The sequence below is a fragment of the Enhydra lutris genome, unplaced genomic scaffold, assembly GCF_002288905.1.
Source record: "Enhydra lutris kenyoni isolate GAN:26980312 unplaced genomic scaffold, ASM228890v2 scaffoldscaffold80, whole genome shotgun sequence".
Taxonomy (NCBI): domain Eukaryota; kingdom Metazoa; phylum Chordata; class Mammalia; order Carnivora; family Mustelidae; genus Enhydra; species Enhydra lutris.
In genome coordinates this window covers 2,683,827-2,700,616 of record NW_019154164.1, presented here as the reverse complement: position 1 = coordinate 2,700,616, position 16,790 = coordinate 2,683,827, and the positions used below count along the sequence as shown (strand labels likewise).

The following is a 16,790-nucleotide window of genomic DNA, read 5'->3' as shown; positions in this document are numbered from 1 at the left end:
TACCTAGGCAGATAGTTGTAACGTGGGAAGTTACCCACCCTTCCAGCTTTGCCTACCCCCATTTCGCTGGGGCCAAGCCAGCAGAACCACCCCAACTTCCCCACTGCAGAAACCAGGTAACTTCTTAACGGTAATAAGTCCAAATCACTGCTGTCTAGAATGTCCGGTCAGACAGCAAAAGCATGTGCTGAACTGTCCTTGTCTTATAACTGTCTTCTCCTAATGTCGGAATTGCTAAACTTTATCTTGGTTGCAGAAAACCTATCTTATATTTTCCCATCAGATCTGTGGTATGCTTTGCCTAGGTGACTGAGAAAACTTAAAAAAATTGTCTTGGGGCGCCTGGGTGCTCAGTGGGTTAAAGCCTCTGCCTTCAGCTGAGGTCATGATCCCAGGGTCCTGGGATCGAGCCCCGCATCAGGCTCTCTGCTCCGCGGGGAGCCTGCTTCCTCCTCTCTCTCTGCCTGCCTCTCTGCCTACTTGTCATCTCTGTGAAATAAATAAATAAAATATTTTAAAATTTTTTTCTTTTAGTTTCTTGTCATTTCCTTTCATTCCGAGACCTAGTTCAATTTAGCCTTGTAAACCAGTTGAGGTGAGTTGGAAGTCTACATGCTTTTATCCAGTAGACCTTTTATCCAGTAGACAGAAGACTGTCAGGCCCCAGATGTCTCTGCCTTCCTATTTGCTAAGCTTTGAATAACTGGAGAGCAGGGAATATTCTCTATCTTCACCTTCTGGGTTCTATAATCCTCATGAGCTATTTAAAGTTGAATGCATTTATTTGTGAATCACTGAAAATCCTAAGGGAGCAGTGCAATGTTAATGCAGAGGATGTTAACTATAATTACTCAGGCTTACAGCAGTTATACTTAAAGGCAATTAAAGTGAGCATGCAGTTCTTGCCTTGATGGTAAAGTACTCTGGTATAAGCACAGAGAAGTGAAAAAGAAGCAGTCCAGGGCCAGGTGGATATCTCCGTGTCTTCCCTTTCTTGAGAAAGGAAACCTTAATATCTTAGCAAAAGCATCTCCAGCAGTCGGAGTCACTGAGCCACTGGGATGATTACATGTAAGGTACCAGGACCACTGCTGCTGGCCTAATTCTCCTCCTACCTCTTTTACAAGGATAGCTCACCCATAAATACCAGGGTCACCTCGGAAATGCTTTATCTCTAGATAACTTATGACAGAAAAAGACAACTCTAGGACGCTACCAATGCAAGACCCTATAGATTAAATCAAGTCAGCTATATTCTAAGTTATGTACTCTGTTTTCTAGATCTCATATTTATTTGTTTCTTTGTTTTAGAGAGGGAGGAAGAGGGGCAGAAGGAGAGTAAGAATGTTAAGCAAGCTTCACCATCAGTGAGGAGTCCAACACAAGGCTTGATCTCACAACTCTGAGATCATGACCTGAGCCAAAATCAAGAGTCGGATGTACTCAACTGACTGAGCCACCCAGGCACCCCTAGATCTCATCTATATTTTAAAAGGAACAAAGGTCTATATGGTTTATTAATTCCTTTACTATTGTTATAAGCTTCACTATTACCTTCATCATGATAAATCCCCTTTTCTTTTCTGACTCTCTTCTGTATACTTATCTCCTGTGCGTATCTCCTCAAATGTTAGATCGGTAATTAGGACAGTCTGGGTGCCCAACTTCACCTTCCAATGTCATCAGAAATGTCAGTGGTTCCTTCTTAGGTAAAGAGAGAGGCCACATAGTACAATGGCTGTGGTTATGAGCTTTGGCCTCAGACTGTCTGAGTTCAGAACCTGGTTCTCCCACTCACTAGGTATGCAACCTGAGGTAAGACAATCTCTCTGAGCTTCCATTTATTCATTCATCAGCAACATGGAGATGATGATGATGTGCTATACCTCTATGAGAATCAAATGAAATAACACATGAAGTGCTTAGTAGATCACCCAGCAGAAAAAGGACTTTTTTTTTTAAAGAATAAGTTAATGCCAAATCACACATGCTCTAAGCCTTTCAACTTGGTACATTCATGCCAGATAGCCTTGATATGATTTTCATTATTTCAGTAACTCTCATTATCACATCAGTGTCTAATTAAGACAAACCAAACAGACAAATAGCAACAGAAAGAGAAACACATTGATAAATACAGAGAACAAACTGGCAGTTGTCAAAGGGGAGAGGAGTCGGGGAATGGGCAAAATGGGTGAAGGGGATTAGGAGGTACAAACTTCCAGTTATAAAATATATAAGTCATGGGGATGAAAAGCACGGCATAAGGAATGTAGTTAATAATACAGCAATACACTTATCATGGTGAGCATGTTATCATGTAAATAATTGTTGAATCACTGTGTTGTATACCACCAAGTAGTATATTATGTCAACTATACTTAAAGATTAAAAAAAAAGACATTAAAAATACAGGAATTTCCCCTAGGAAAACATATTAAAATTAAGCCTCAGGGCACTTGGGTGGCTTAGTCGATTAAGCATCCTATTGTTGATTTCAGCTGGGGTCATGATCTCAGGGTCATGAGATTGAGCCCCATGCTGGGCTCCACACTGGGCATGGAGCCTGATTAAGAGTCTCTCTCTCCCTCTGCTCCCCCTCCCCAAAAAACAACTAGGCCTCCAACAGTTCATATGACAGAGCTTCAGGTATCTTTATAGGTCAAGGCCAGTCATTGGTGGTACAATTAGAGGTAAGCACTAAGTAGTTGCAAGGACACCATATTTTCTCCAAATGACCTCCGTTTTATGAGAAATAAATACTTTACTTATGGTCAAGGGTACTGTTCAAAGAGCCATAGGCAGAGCTCATTCCCTACCACATGCACACACGCACATACACAATCAGGTATTTCTATCTGACAACAAATGAAAGGTAAAGGAACAAAGTGGCAATCAGGAGACTTGGATTCTAGTCCTAGCTCTACTATTGATGGTAATTTGCTTCCCTGTTTTCAGCCTCAGAGTCCCCATTTGTAAAAAATGAGGAAGGTTTTAGGAGTCAGCCAAGCAAAGTGGTCAGCAGCAGGCCAAATCCATCCAACCCCATCTACATACACACTGGCTATAGATGCCTTCTGGCTAGAATGGCAATGCTGAGCAGGCCTATGGTCTACAAAGCAGAAACTATTTACTACCCGGTCCTTTGTAGATAAAATGCCAGGCCCTGGAGTGATTTTCAAACTGTTCTGTGGAGTGCTTCAGAGGCCACTATGGTGGGTTAGTTGTATCAGATGGCTTCTCTTTTATGTGTTTTATATATATATTTATATACTATGTATGTATTTTAGGTGTTTTCTATATATATGTATTTATATATATAGGGTTCTACATAAAAGTTAACTTCCAAAAAAGATTACTACATATATATCATATTACCTCATTCCATCGTCTTTCATACTTAACTTTTCAGCATGGTTAAATTACTTTAGGTTCCCGAGGACCCCATGGCATTTCACGCCTCATTGCCTTTGGGTATGGCATTCTCTCTCTTAGGAGAGACCACTGACCAGTAGGTTTCAAGAAGTTAAAAAAAAAAAAAAGCTACATAGGCTAGACAGACAACCTCAGATGGTCTCTGATGGTCTTTCAATTCACAGGTATTTTATGGATCTGCTCTTCTCCTTTTCACCTTCAACACTGACCAATAATTAAGAAAGGAGGCAAAATGAAATCCTAGAATTCTATATGGGCACATTCTTGTAGGTAAAAACAAAACAGAAGTTGTGCCTTAGTTTGTGTGTATGTACATGGAAAAGAGAACATACAATGTGTGCGCTCCCCACAGGATCCTAGATGATTTATTTTTCTATGTCTTCAGTATTCAAGGAAGTCAAAGTTCACTTGAAAAGTTTCTAAAGCCAAGGTAGTGGCTCAGGTCTAGAGACGAGTACCCATGCACCTCTAGAAGAAGCCAAGTTAATCTATCATTTAAACCAAATTCCCTTTGGATATTCTGTGAATAGGGGAAATCATTCCATCCATTCAAGTTTTCTTACCAAAGGCCAATTTTCAAAAACTTGTCAAAGCTCCCCTTCCCTTGCTTTCTTTAATTCTGTATTCTCCTAAAGTGGTTCCTTAAATCACTCTTACTTTCTGTGTTGATATTTTAGACCCACCTTCCCTCCCAACCCCATCCCTACATCTCACTATACCACAAAGGTCTAATCTATGAAGTTTATTCTTTTTGCCTCTATACCAATGGTTCTTCTCCAGGAATCATAGAGCAATGTGTGGAGACATTTTTGGTTGTTACAACTAGGGGTAGGTTGCTACTGGCTTCCTGTAGGTAGAAACCAGGTATACTGCTAAACATCCCACAACATACAAGGCAGCCTCCTCTATTACCACCAGTAAAATATTATCTGGCCCCGAATGCCAATAATATTGAGGGTGAGAATCCTTGATCTACACTTCAGCACTACTGGAGATCTCATTCATGCCACACTTTGAACAAGTGCTTATATTCACATTTTAATGTTATGATGCTCTCTTTAGTCACAGACCTCTAGCTGAGTGCAAGATTTCTCACTCTGACACTTAATGTGTCCCAGACTGCTTTCATCTTCTCCAAAAGGCTATCCCTTTGATAGTTCAGTCATTATCATCATTTACTCTATTTTTCCAGTCTCAAAATCTTGAAATTATTGTTCCCTCTTTCCTTTGTCTAACATACCCAATCTCTCACTATTACTATGTGTTAATTCTAACATATCTCATATTCTTTTGTTTCCTTATATTTTCATGGCCTACATGGTTTCTTTCTTAAAAGATTTATTTACTCTAGAGAGAGAGAGCACGCGTGCACAAGTGGGAGGGGCAGAGGGAGAGGGAGAGAGAATCTCAAGCAGACTCCATGCTGAGTGTGGAGCCTGATGCCAGGCTTTGTCCTACAACCCTGAGACCATGAGTCAGGTGCTCAACCAACTGCACTGCCCAGGCGCCCCTTTGGCCTACATAGGTTTAAGTACTAATTTCACAACAAAGTTATTGTAATAATAACCTAACAGATCTCCTTTCAGCTGCCCTCTCCCATCTACATATAAGCATCTGTGCACATAAACACACACGCACAATCAGTCCATCCTATACACAGTGGCTATAACAGACTTCTTCAAGTAGTACATTATGGCACTTCTTTATCTAAGAATAAAGCAATCTACTGCTAGCGTATCCATTCCAGTAGTATTGATTAGGTATCTACTATATCCAAGGCACTTTTTATACCACCTCTCTCACTCTTTAGGCCAGAGCTCTTCTCTCTTATTCATATCTCAAGCTACTTGATGCTTTTCATTTCATCCCCAGTCTGCTATCACTCCTGTCCAGTCTAGACACAGCTCTTAAAACTGCTTTTATCAAAATGTTTCTGCCTCCTACTGCCTTAAAACTCAACCAGGCCTACCTTGCAAATAATCAACTGTTGTATTAGTCTGATCATTTCTCTTTCTTTTTTTATTTTTTATTTTTTTTAAGATTTTATTTTTATTTATTTATTTGACAGACAGAGATCACAAGCAGGCAGAGAGGCAGGCAGAGAGAGAGAGGAGGAAGCAGGCTCCCTGAGGAGCAGAGAGCCCAATGCGGGGCTCGATCCCAGGACCCTGGGATCATGACCTGAGCCGAAGGCAGAGGCTTTAACCCACTGAGCCACCCAGGCGCCCCTCTCTTTCTTTTTTTAGTCTGATCATTTTTTCATCCCCCCTCACCGTATCACTAAACTCTCCAGGAGTTTCTCCTTTACTAATCTTAACTGACCCTGATTGCTGCTTTTCTCAAAAGCCTCTCATAATGTATACTCTATTAGCAGTCACTGTAAAAGATTTTATTCATGTATGGATTCATTCATTCATTCAACAGGTATTTACTGAATGCTTATCATATGTCAGGCCCTATTCTACATCGGAGAGCAGTAGTGATGTAATAATGGGAAGCAAGACGAAGCCCCTGCCCCACTGGAGAGCAGTATCCTATAAGCCCCATAAGGGCAGGGACCTTCTACTCCTTTGCATCTCTCTGAGGTTCTTGTTCTAGTTTATTGTTCACTACACTTTTGGTAACCAGTTAATATTAATTAGCTGTCAAAAAGAAGAATAAAAATGAGCATAGCATAGTTTAGCTATAACACTACCAATATATGAATAAATACACATTCATCAATGTATTTACTTTGGCAAGTCAAGGGTTTCAAGTCACTCTGATTCAGAGATAAATTTTTAAAGGGGAATCATAAAGTGGGAGGAACAGCAGAAAGGCAATCCAATGAAGAATAGAGCAAATACTCTTGAGCTCAATCAATCATATTTTTCCATTACACTTCTGCAATAATTTGAACCCATTCCCAAGCATTTGGCAGATCTCTTAACCCCCTTCTGACTCAGGAAAATCTGATCCCTGCAAATGAATACCACGTGATGGCATCCCTTCCCTCCCTCCAACAACTGTGGACGTCTTTCAAATTTATTTTTTAAAAGATGGCTATATACAAAATTGCTTCTCAGACCCCTAAAGTTACCCATTTATCTCAGCCATTTGCAAGGAAGTCATTTAATCACTGACATTTTCCTTGTATGCACTGGTGGACAAAGTGTAGGGTAGGATATTTTGGAATTAAGAGATCTGGGCTTTGTCCTAGATTTATCACTAACTATATAATCAGTCTATACTTTAATTTCCTAATCTGTTAAAAGAAGACAAAAGTTGCAAGGTTCATGGTGGGAGATATAATACAGATTTGGAAATATTTCTGAAAAGTTAAAAAAAAGTATGTAGGGGGTGGGGATGAATAAGCAGAATACAGAATTTTTAGGGAGTGAAAATACTCTATATGATACCATAATGGTCGATACATGTCATTATACATTTGTCCAAACCCCACCAAGAGTGATCCCTAACATAAACTATGGACCTTGGATCACTGATGCGTGAACATAGGTTCATCAACTGTAACAAATATGACCTCTCTGGTGGGCAGTGTTAATAATGGCAGAGGCTATGCAGGTATGGAAGCAGGGGGTAGATAGAAAATCTCCATACCTTACTTTCTATTTTCCTGGGAACCTGAAACTGCTCTGAAAAGTCTTAATAAATAATAAAAAATATATATACAGATGGATAGGTAGAGGGGTTAGGCTATTGTTACTGGCTAGACTAACACCATCATAGGCATACACTTACTTCATTGGCTAGAAGACACTAAAACTGGTCACACAGAACTAAGTGCAGTGCCATAGAGGACAGCCTTCATTATGTTTGATTTTCATCTTCCTGTCCATTGCCACAACTCCACTCACTATGTCACAGATGTCACAGTTCAAGTGTATTTTCTTTGCTCCTCTCCTTTGTAAAACTAGTTCATATGTTGCTCCATGAGCCTTCAGTAATTTCTGTGTAATTTGATTTAGCCTTACTCAGGAGCCCCTGGCTCCAAGTAAGAGTTCCCTCTGAAGTAATTTGGTAACACTACCCTGGTATTAGCAAGCTGCCTCTGTCCATTGCCAAGAGGCTGTGGTCCACTGGTGGATATTAAAAGAACTGAAGAGTAGAAACCACCTCTAGAAACTTGCTACCAAGAGAATGAAGTTCATTCTGTTAAGGAGACTAAAGAAATTATACTAAAGGCTTCCATTTGGGAATTTAAAAAGTCAAAATCATAGGAAAAACAGAAAATCAAGTTTTCAGTGGTCACTCAATCTTTATTTGGGGTGGGGACATAATTTCTTAACATATTGGGTGCAACAACACCTACTTCAAAAAAATATGTTGCCAGGGCATCTGGGTGGCTCAGTGGGTTAAGTGTCTGCCTCTTAATTTCAGGTCAGTTCATGATCTCAGGTCATGAGACTGAAGCCTCTGTCAGACTCCACATTGGGTATGGAGCCTACTTAAGATCCACCCCCCGATCAGCACACACACTCTCTCTCTAAAAAAAAAATACTGCCATAAATATGGAAAATGTCATCCTTAGATGAAATGCCCTTCAAATAAGCCAAAAATCCATCCTGGGTAGATAAAGTACTTTATCTGAATTCCTATCAATATTCTAAATGCACACATAATTAGTAACCTCAGATATTCCATCCACATTTATAATCCATCATAATTATTGTGTGAGTTTTACCTACTCACACAATGTGCTATTGTCTGGAGATGATTTTGGATGAAACATAAATGTCTATGCCTAGTACATCTTCCTCCAGTACTGGGAAAGGAGACCTTCTTATGGTACTATGTGGATAAGTGTGACAGCAGAAAACTGTCCATCTCCAAAACCAAAATGACAAATCAAGTAAGTAGCAAGGGAATTAGAAATAAGAAAAAATATCAGCCATAAAACAATAATGGTGGAAATGGAAGGAAAGAACATGAACTTTGTTTTCAAGAATTGAGTGGAGCAGCAAAAGGACATTGGAAAATGCATGGGCATCAAGAGTTATCAGTGTGATGTCTAAATCATCACCAGCTACTGTAGTTCAGAAAAGGTTAACACTTGGGCCCCTTTCCCCTGAATCTCTGTGGCTGTCATTCTAGCCTAAAGCCAAAGAACAAGGCTCACTGACTTTTTCTGCCAGCCCTCCCACATTCCGCTCTCTCCCTTCCAGGGCCCTCTGCTCAGTAAGCAGCCCACCCGCAGCATCTTCCCTCTTTGATCTTGCCAGGGCCTTTTTCCCAGCATTCCTGAAACAATTACCCAAGCAGTGGCTCAGCTCTGGATCATCATAAGACAGTAGCCAGCCAGAAGTCTGAGCTGCCTAGAGCCTTGTGAGTGGATATGCCAGGCATCTGTCGAAACTCTCCAGTGAGGTCAAATTAGTGGTAGTGTGTGTAGGGGGTGGGAGGGAAGTTGGGGGAGGTCCCTTTGCATGGAAGAATACCATGGTTGCTGTGGACAGAGTTCTTTTGCCTTGGAGTTTAATGGGCCTCCACTTCAACAGAGATTGGTGGCAAGACCTGGGTCATAGTGAATCACCGAAAAACCAGGTCTCTCCTTTAGTAAAAGTGCTAGCCCCTTCCAGCAAGATACCTCCCCAGATGTCAACAGAGCAAGGTCCATCAGAGAATCTCTGCTGAGCTTGGAAGAGGAAGAAGCTGTGATTGTGGGAAAAGGTTCTCTGTAAGCCTGAGGCACATTTCTGTATAAAGCTTAGAGCACAGTGAATTGTACCATGGGCAAGAGACTTAATTGGATTAGAAAAATGAAATGAATTTGAAGAGCATCTAAATGAGAACTTTATACACAGAAAGACATAAATGCATCCAAGGGTTCTTGGATCATTAAACTAGTCATAATCTTTCCCTGGCCGCCTTCTTTTTAGTTGTGATATATTTGACATATAACATTATATTAGTTTCAGGTATACAACATAATAATTTTATATATGTATTGACCTGACATTATACTTAGTAGGCTAAGAAAATATTCCCTAGGCCAACTACTTAATTTGGGAAAAGTTTCCCTAACTCTCATTTGCTAAGTAGACTACAGAGGTTTCTCTTGGAAGAACTTCTAAGGAAAAGTAATGGTAGTGTGTAAAAGTACCATTTGTAAGCCATAACTAAATTCTCTGTTTACAGGAGACATAGCAAATGTCTGACATATCCCTCCGTCTTCAAAAATGATTCTATGTGAGTTATCTCCAGATAGGGAACTACATTTTCTATTCCTGAATACCCTCCTCGATTTAGAGATGTTAACTAATTTTGTGAACACTGAAGATTCCTTACTACATTAGTTCCCTAGCTACCTTCCGTAATGTTCCATACTTAAAAATTTTACCCCAGACAGAAGAAGCCTAATGGAGGCTGAGTCGCAGCAGGTGAGCGAAAGTTCAATAACCAATTCCTGTATTTGAGATTAAGGATAGGGAATGTTTTCCTCTGAATATTGTAAAGGAGATAAGGCAAACACCACCCAGATGCAAACCAAGGTCAGATAGGCTGCTAAGACAGAAAAGATAATAAGAATCAGTGGATTTTTCCTGAGACATGGTTTCAAGCCCCTACATGTGCTAGAGTCTGGGAGACATTACACGACCTTTGCCTTTGTGACTCCATTGGGTAGAAGGCTCTCGGCCCGTTCTCTCCATCAAATGTTGCACCTCCTTTAGCAACAGCAACTCAGATTTCCCAACAACCAGACTCTGAGCAAAAGTCCAAGCTGGGTGAAGACTAAAAATTAACAATAATCAATGAGCTCATTTAAGATACCTGGCCACCAGGTGCCATGATTGACTCCTAGCCCAATTTTCAGAACTTCTTTTTTAAATCGTAAATCTGTGTGTTTCGGGGGCAGGGCCCTAGAAATCTAAATCCTAAAAATCTCTGGAACGAATGCCCAGAAAAGCCTCAGAAGCCAGAAATATATTTCAGGCAACTGTTGCAGTGAGGGCTGCCCAGTGGGAACTACAAATTAACATCCTCTCCTTAGATGTATATTGTATATTATTTTCATGATTAACAACCAGTTACCACTGAGCCCTAGGACACAGCAAACCAAGAGAGTTGCGGAGTCTTTGTCCCCATTTATCTCTTACTGGATGGACACCCTTCCTGGAGGGGTAGCAGGGCTGTGTATACAGCCCAATCTCAAACCACTCTGGACAAGCTTCTCATAGTCGTTGAAAAAGAGGGGCCCTATGAGTGAAACTTTTTTTTTTTTAAATGAAAAGACGCAGGGGTTACTAAATTTGAACAAGCGCCCACATTTTCTCTTTGGGAATAGAACCAAAGGATGATTCAGACAGGGAGACAAGCAGCAAGGGTAGGGAATGAAGAGTCATGAGATTCCAGTTTTATTCCTGGCTTTACCCAAGACTTGCCATGTGACCACCAGCAAGCTACTTCTCAACCAGTCTCTCAGTTTTCCCTTCTCTCAAAGAATACAGTCTTATCCTTGTCCTGTAATTTACTCTGTGATTTCCTCACAAAAAGGGGAAGGAAAAGCATTAATGAGGTATAGCAAAAGGTTCAAGGGTGTGCTCCTTAGGTCTGGATACCAGACATATACAAGCGTTCCTCATGTTCAATAAAGAAACTTAGCAGTATTTCTCATGTAGACAGCTCAAGAAGCAGGACATGAGCCCGATTTATCCAACCTGAAGTTTAATGATTAAGCAAATCAGGTCAAGGATAATATAGGTTAGGTGACATTACCTACTGGAAATCTATGAACCCACAACACATAAGCATTTTTTTTTTAAAGATTTATTCATTTGACAGAGGGCAAGCAATGAGAGAGGCAAAGGGAGAGGGAGATGGAGAGAATCTCAAGCAGACTCCTGCTGAGCTTGAAGCCCCATCTCAAAACTCCTGAGGATCATGACCTGAGGTGAGATCAGGAGTCAGACACTCAACTGACTAAGCCATGCAGGCGCCCCTCCAAAAAAGCATTTTAATCCCTACCCCCAAAACCAAAGGGTATCTGTAAGTCAGACCTCTAGGAACTAGAACCATTCTTACTGAGGGAGAAGAAGCTAGCAATGAAGGAAGGTAGGAAGGACAGCTCATACATAAAAGAACTACAGTGCTGAGGGCTTGGACACTAAACACGTTTTTTTTTGGGGGGGGGGGGTCTCCAGTTTATAAGGCTTGCAATGTTACAACAGAGGCTATTTCTTCCTCTTAAAACAAAATTCAAATTTTAGAATAGTTAGTGAGATATGAAATTTTCTTCACCAAGTTACATTTTGGCATCAATTTTTGCTGGAACACACCCATTCCCTGAAGTATAAAACATCGAAGAGTTAGTAGTACTTCAATACAATGACAACTGACAGGCAAGATTAATTAGTGACAGGCCAGCAGCAACACTGCCTGTATTTCACATGAACACAGTTCAGTGGTGCAATTGAGTAACATCTACATCAAGACTAATCAGATACATATTTATCATATGCTTAGTAGTTTGGGGGCTCCTGTATTTGTCAAAGAAAGACTCCATCCTTGCACACAAAAAAAGTGACAATTGTACCCCACCACATACCTACATTCTACAATCTAGCCAGGAAGAGCCAGGGCACTGCTCGTGGCCTGCCACAAACTGTAAATTGTCCCTGGGTCCCATCCTGTTTAAGACTGCTTCTATTTCAAAACCAATCTGTAAAATAAATCCTAGGACAAGGGACATAGCCATCAAATTTCATTTATCTTATTAAGTTTCACCTAAGGGGACCAACTTCCCACTGAGTATGGGAAGACAAGGACCATTTTGATGTTAAGATCCCCTGGAGTACTTTAAAATTATGGAATCATTTTTTTAGCCCTTCTTCAAAAAAAAAACAAAAAACCTTTAAAGCCCTATAAGGGCAGGAATTAAAAAGTATATATCGGTCACAGGCTTGAAGTAGGGCTAGGTCTACAGTGAGAACTTGGAGGGGGGTGGCTAGCTTCTTAGATGAATGAGCAAATGGAAATTGCTCCTTGACCTTGGTGATTTTCTATTCTGGAGCCAAAGGAACTTGCAGAGAAGAGAAAAGAAATCAAAGTCCACTCACATCAGCACAGCTATAACTAGAAGTAGCAGATGGCAGGGCGCCTGGGTGGCTCAGTCAGTTAAGTGTTCGACTCATAATTTTGGCTCAGGTTGTGAGATGGATCTCTGAGTCATTCTGTGCGCTCCATGGGGAACCTGCTTGGGTTTCTCTCTCTCCCTATTCCTCTGCCCCTCCCCCCACTTGTGTTGTCTTTCTAGCCCATGCTCTTAAATAAATAAATAAATAAATAAATAAATAAATCTATCTTTTTAAAAAAGAAGTAGCAGATGGTACTTTCCTACTGGGGGACTGTGTAGCTGCTAGTTCACCAAAGTGGGGAGTCCCCAGCACCCTTGATCCCTTGATTTCCCAGCTTTTCCCCACCTCAGCCTCATATGCTACTTAAGGAAACTACACATACCTCTTCTTCCAGCTTGACCACCTTGGCCTGGGCATTGCTCAGGGCCTGGTCTCGGATTTCAATGTGTCGCCGTTGGTCCTCATTGGTAGAACGGGCAGTGGCCAGCTCGGCTTCCAGCTTCTCCTTTTCCCTTTGGCTTTCCTTATCTATCAAGACAAGAGTTGTCATTACTGCCACTCCGGAGCTGGCTCAAAACCTTACCTGAGTAAAACTGACAATGAGACCCATTATTAAGCATTGTCTAACACACAGCTGAAAGAACCAGCATACCCAAGATCTGGACTCTCTCACTGGCTTTACCACCGACTTGCGATGTAAATTCAGAAAAGTCACTTAACAGTGGTTGTTGTGCAGAAGCAATGTGAAAGGGGATGTAAAAAGTGTGATGAAAAGTATGATGCAAAGAATACACACACATCAGAAGAACAGGTAGGCTTGTTTCTTCAATTTTATTTCTTCAAGTGGTCTTGTATTAGCAAAAGAGCCACTGAGCCCCCCAGAGTTTTCCTTATTATCTTGGGACAGTATATTAAATCAATCTAAAAATGGTATCTCACAGACTGTGTACAATTCCAAATCCCACTCTTTCCTAACATTATTTTCCAACTGAAGTATAAGTCCAGGACTGCATCGTAGGGAGAGAAGACCAACAAGACACGTGTAGTCATCCCCTCTGCCTTTCAGGTCCCTCCCCTTTTAACTAGGGCAGACCTCATACCAAAAACTCAAAAGAGCAGTTCTGATTCTCATTTGGAGGTACAGTGCCCTTCCTCTGGAGACCATGATACCTAGGTTTAATAGTGCAGCCTTACCTTCCTTCCCACTCTGACATTACATATCTACTCAGCTGTACCTTGGAAAGAAATGAGTATTTGTTGAGTACTTATTACCTACCAAGTACTGTACTCTTAGTCCTCAGAAGGACTCCCCTGCAAGAAAAGTGTTGTTCTCTTCTCCATTTTGTATATGAAAAGACAAGAGACCCAGAGGGCCTGAGTAACTTGTACAAGGTCTCACAATTAGTCAATGAGTACACAGCAGAACCCACGCTTACGGCCAGGCTGTTCTGAACTCTTTCTAACCAGAATGCCTTTTCCTAGGGTTGTGTTGGTTTGGCCTCTCGAGGATGAGTGGAGCCCATTCCCCAGGGAGGCTCTTCAAGAGGGCTTTCTTGCCTCTTGCCACAGTTCCAACCATGCAGCACCCTGTCGATGTCCAAAGGCAAAAAGAACTAAGAGGCCACAAGTCATGCCCTCTTCTCTGCTTGTTAAGTAGAGTCCATTTTTCCCTTCTAGAACCATGCAGCAGCCTTTCCCCTTGCTGTTAATACAGTTTTTATCTACTGAGTTCCCACATTTTATAAACCAGTAGCAGAGCTCCCAGGACCCCTGAAATACCATTACCACACAGGGAGGAGGAGTATGAACTAGTAGACCTGGGGCAAGAATCCATACGTTTTCTCTTTTGATTTATTTTATCCTGGGAGGTCACCACCTTCTCCACGAGGCAACCAGCTTCCAGGGGCACCGTGACACCCCAAAAGCAACTGCACAACAATTTATACCAGAAAAACTGCGTTCTTCCCTCTGAGACATACCGACAAAGGATCAGGAGGCTCGAAGAAAAAAGCCCCACTTCTGAGGCCAGTGCACCACAGAGCAACCCAGGGAGGGAGGGGGATATTGTAAGTGAAGATCAAACAAACTTGTAAAAGCGGACTGGAAGCTGCACGGAATGACTTGAAAGGGTCATGTAGAGGCCCAGCAACGATGGGGCCTAACAAGTCCCCTCCATGTGCTACTCCAGCTGGGAGCCGCAGGGAGGGAGGCTGGGGGTCGGCAGCACCAATTACGGGCACATGCAGAGTGAGGGTAGTTCATCTGTTTCCCCCTATGGGTTCAATCCACTGCAGAGTTTTTATTGCCAGTTTTATTGTGGTAACTGCAAAGAATGAGGCATTGTCTAGCTGGGTGGAGTCTATTAGGGACCGATAAAGAAGAGGATTAGTTCATTGTCACGGTCCTTGGAGTATTTCCAGACAAAGGAAACACTATTATGGGGAAGACGTAGCTCTGCCCTCCCCCACATCCTCCAACTGGGCGACCAGAGTCAGTAGCTCGGGCCATGGCAGTGGTCCTCTTCTAGCTCCCTTTGCCCTTGGCCAATATGGAATGATATGATATAATACAGGGTGTTTAACTAAGGGAGCCGCAGGTGCGGATTAGGTATTCCAAACGCTACCATCCTGCATGTTAATCCCGTCTCTACCACAGCCAGCCCACGGAGCCTTCAACAATAAATCCCTCCAACATTAAGAGACCCCATGGTTCACTAAGGTCCTTTTCAGCTCGCTGTGACAAAAGCAGGGGTTTCGAGGGGCTTCCCTAGTTTACTAGAGAGGGAGCCATGCTGATGTGACTAAATGTGGCAAGCAGCCTTCTTGGCCTCGAAGGAAAAAAGAACAAGATGCTTGAACAGGAAAAAGAATCCCTAGATGTCATTTGCTCTGTCCTGGCTATTCTAGAAGGATACGCAGATCTGTGTAACCTTTTTACACATCTGGCTCCCAACCACACATTAATACCTGCTGCCATAGCTTTCAGACTTACTTTTTGCAAAGAGCTGAGAGATGGTTTTTCTAGTATCCTCTGATCCCTCATATTCCTTCTCCGCAAGCTGCTTGTTGGCAGTCTCTAGACGCTCTGTGGAATTCAGAGACGATCAACAACAGGGCTCCACATACAAATTTCCAAGCACATGGTGTTTGCTCTCTAAATACTGATCTTGGGCAAAACAAGCCTGCTTCTTCTTGTTACCAGGGAATAGGTGACACAGACACAGATTCACCAATGTGGAGCCCCAAACAAATCTAAACCATGGTTGGGAAGGAGGAGGTGAGCACTTAACACTTTCATCCCTCCCTCACTAAACCAAAGTGCAGAATTCTTAATTCTGATGAAGGAATCTATCCCTGAATACATGACATCTTTCATTTGCCAGGAAAAAGAGCATCAAAGTTATCATGACGTCTTTAAAACCATGTAACATCAAAGCTAGAAGGGGACCATGGGCAGTGTCTAGTTCAGTTTTCTCATTTTATCAATAAGATTTTATATTCAAAGACAGAAAATAACATTCCCAAGGTCATCAGTTTTGAAGGTGATTAAGGTGGTCTTTTCTCACCATCTCCAGTATTATCATGTTAAGGTAAAAATAAAAGGAGTGAGTCCCAGAAACAACAGAGGACATCACTATTTCAAGCTTGCATGGCCAAAAGACAGACCTCTGCAAAACCTAGAAAGGAGAGAGGCAACACGGATTGTGGGAACAAGACAGGTGGGTCCAGGAGTCCTGGGGGGATACTGCCTGATTAACACATCAACTCATCCCACTTTCATGAAGCAAGCTTAGGACCAAGTTCTGATGTCATACCCAAAACCTAGCCTGGTCTATGCCCTGCAATTTCCTAGTCATACTATGGGCTGGACGAGCCTTGAGAGCCCCAACGTATGCTCCTCAGCCCTTCCCTTCGCCATCTTGGCCAATGCTTCAGAAGTGAGTCCCTCACCTCTCAGATCCCGGTTGAAGTCATGCATCCTTCGAATTTCACCCTCAAGCTTGTTTCTCATGGCTTTCTCCAGGGCCTCTCTTTTGGAGGATGATTTTACAAGGTTCTCATAAGCCTCCGAGACACGCTGGATTTCTGTCTCCACCTGGAAAAGACAAAAAAAAGGAAAGATAGTGGGGATGGTAGGAGCTTAATGGGATAGATAGTCTGAAAGGATATATGCAAATCCTTAATGACAGCTTCTCCCAGGGCTTTACAGATGGCTAAGAGGCCTGCCTAACAGATAAGAAAAGTTTCCCAGAAGAATTTCTAAAAAAAAAAAAAAAAAAAA

General features: G+C 41.9%; 1 protein-coding gene across 2 annotated transcripts in view; it reads right to left on the bottom strand.

The window, feature by feature from the left end:
- Nucleotides 1–16,790, bottom strand: part of LOC111160979 (angiomotin) — a 62,018-nt gene that overhangs the window by 16,958 nt on the left and 28,270 nt on the right. For both annotated transcript variants that reach the window (XM_022524395.1, XM_022524396.1), the window contains 3 exons: nt 16,460–16,604; nt 15,501–15,593; nt 12,892–13,037 (listed from right to left, as the gene is read on the bottom strand). In XM_022524395.1, the coding sequence (XP_022380103.1) occupies nt 12,892–13,037; nt 15,501–15,593; nt 16,460–16,604 (384 nt within the window). The remainder of the gene's footprint in view (nt 1–12,891; nt 13,038–15,500; nt 15,594–16,459; nt 16,605–16,790) is intronic.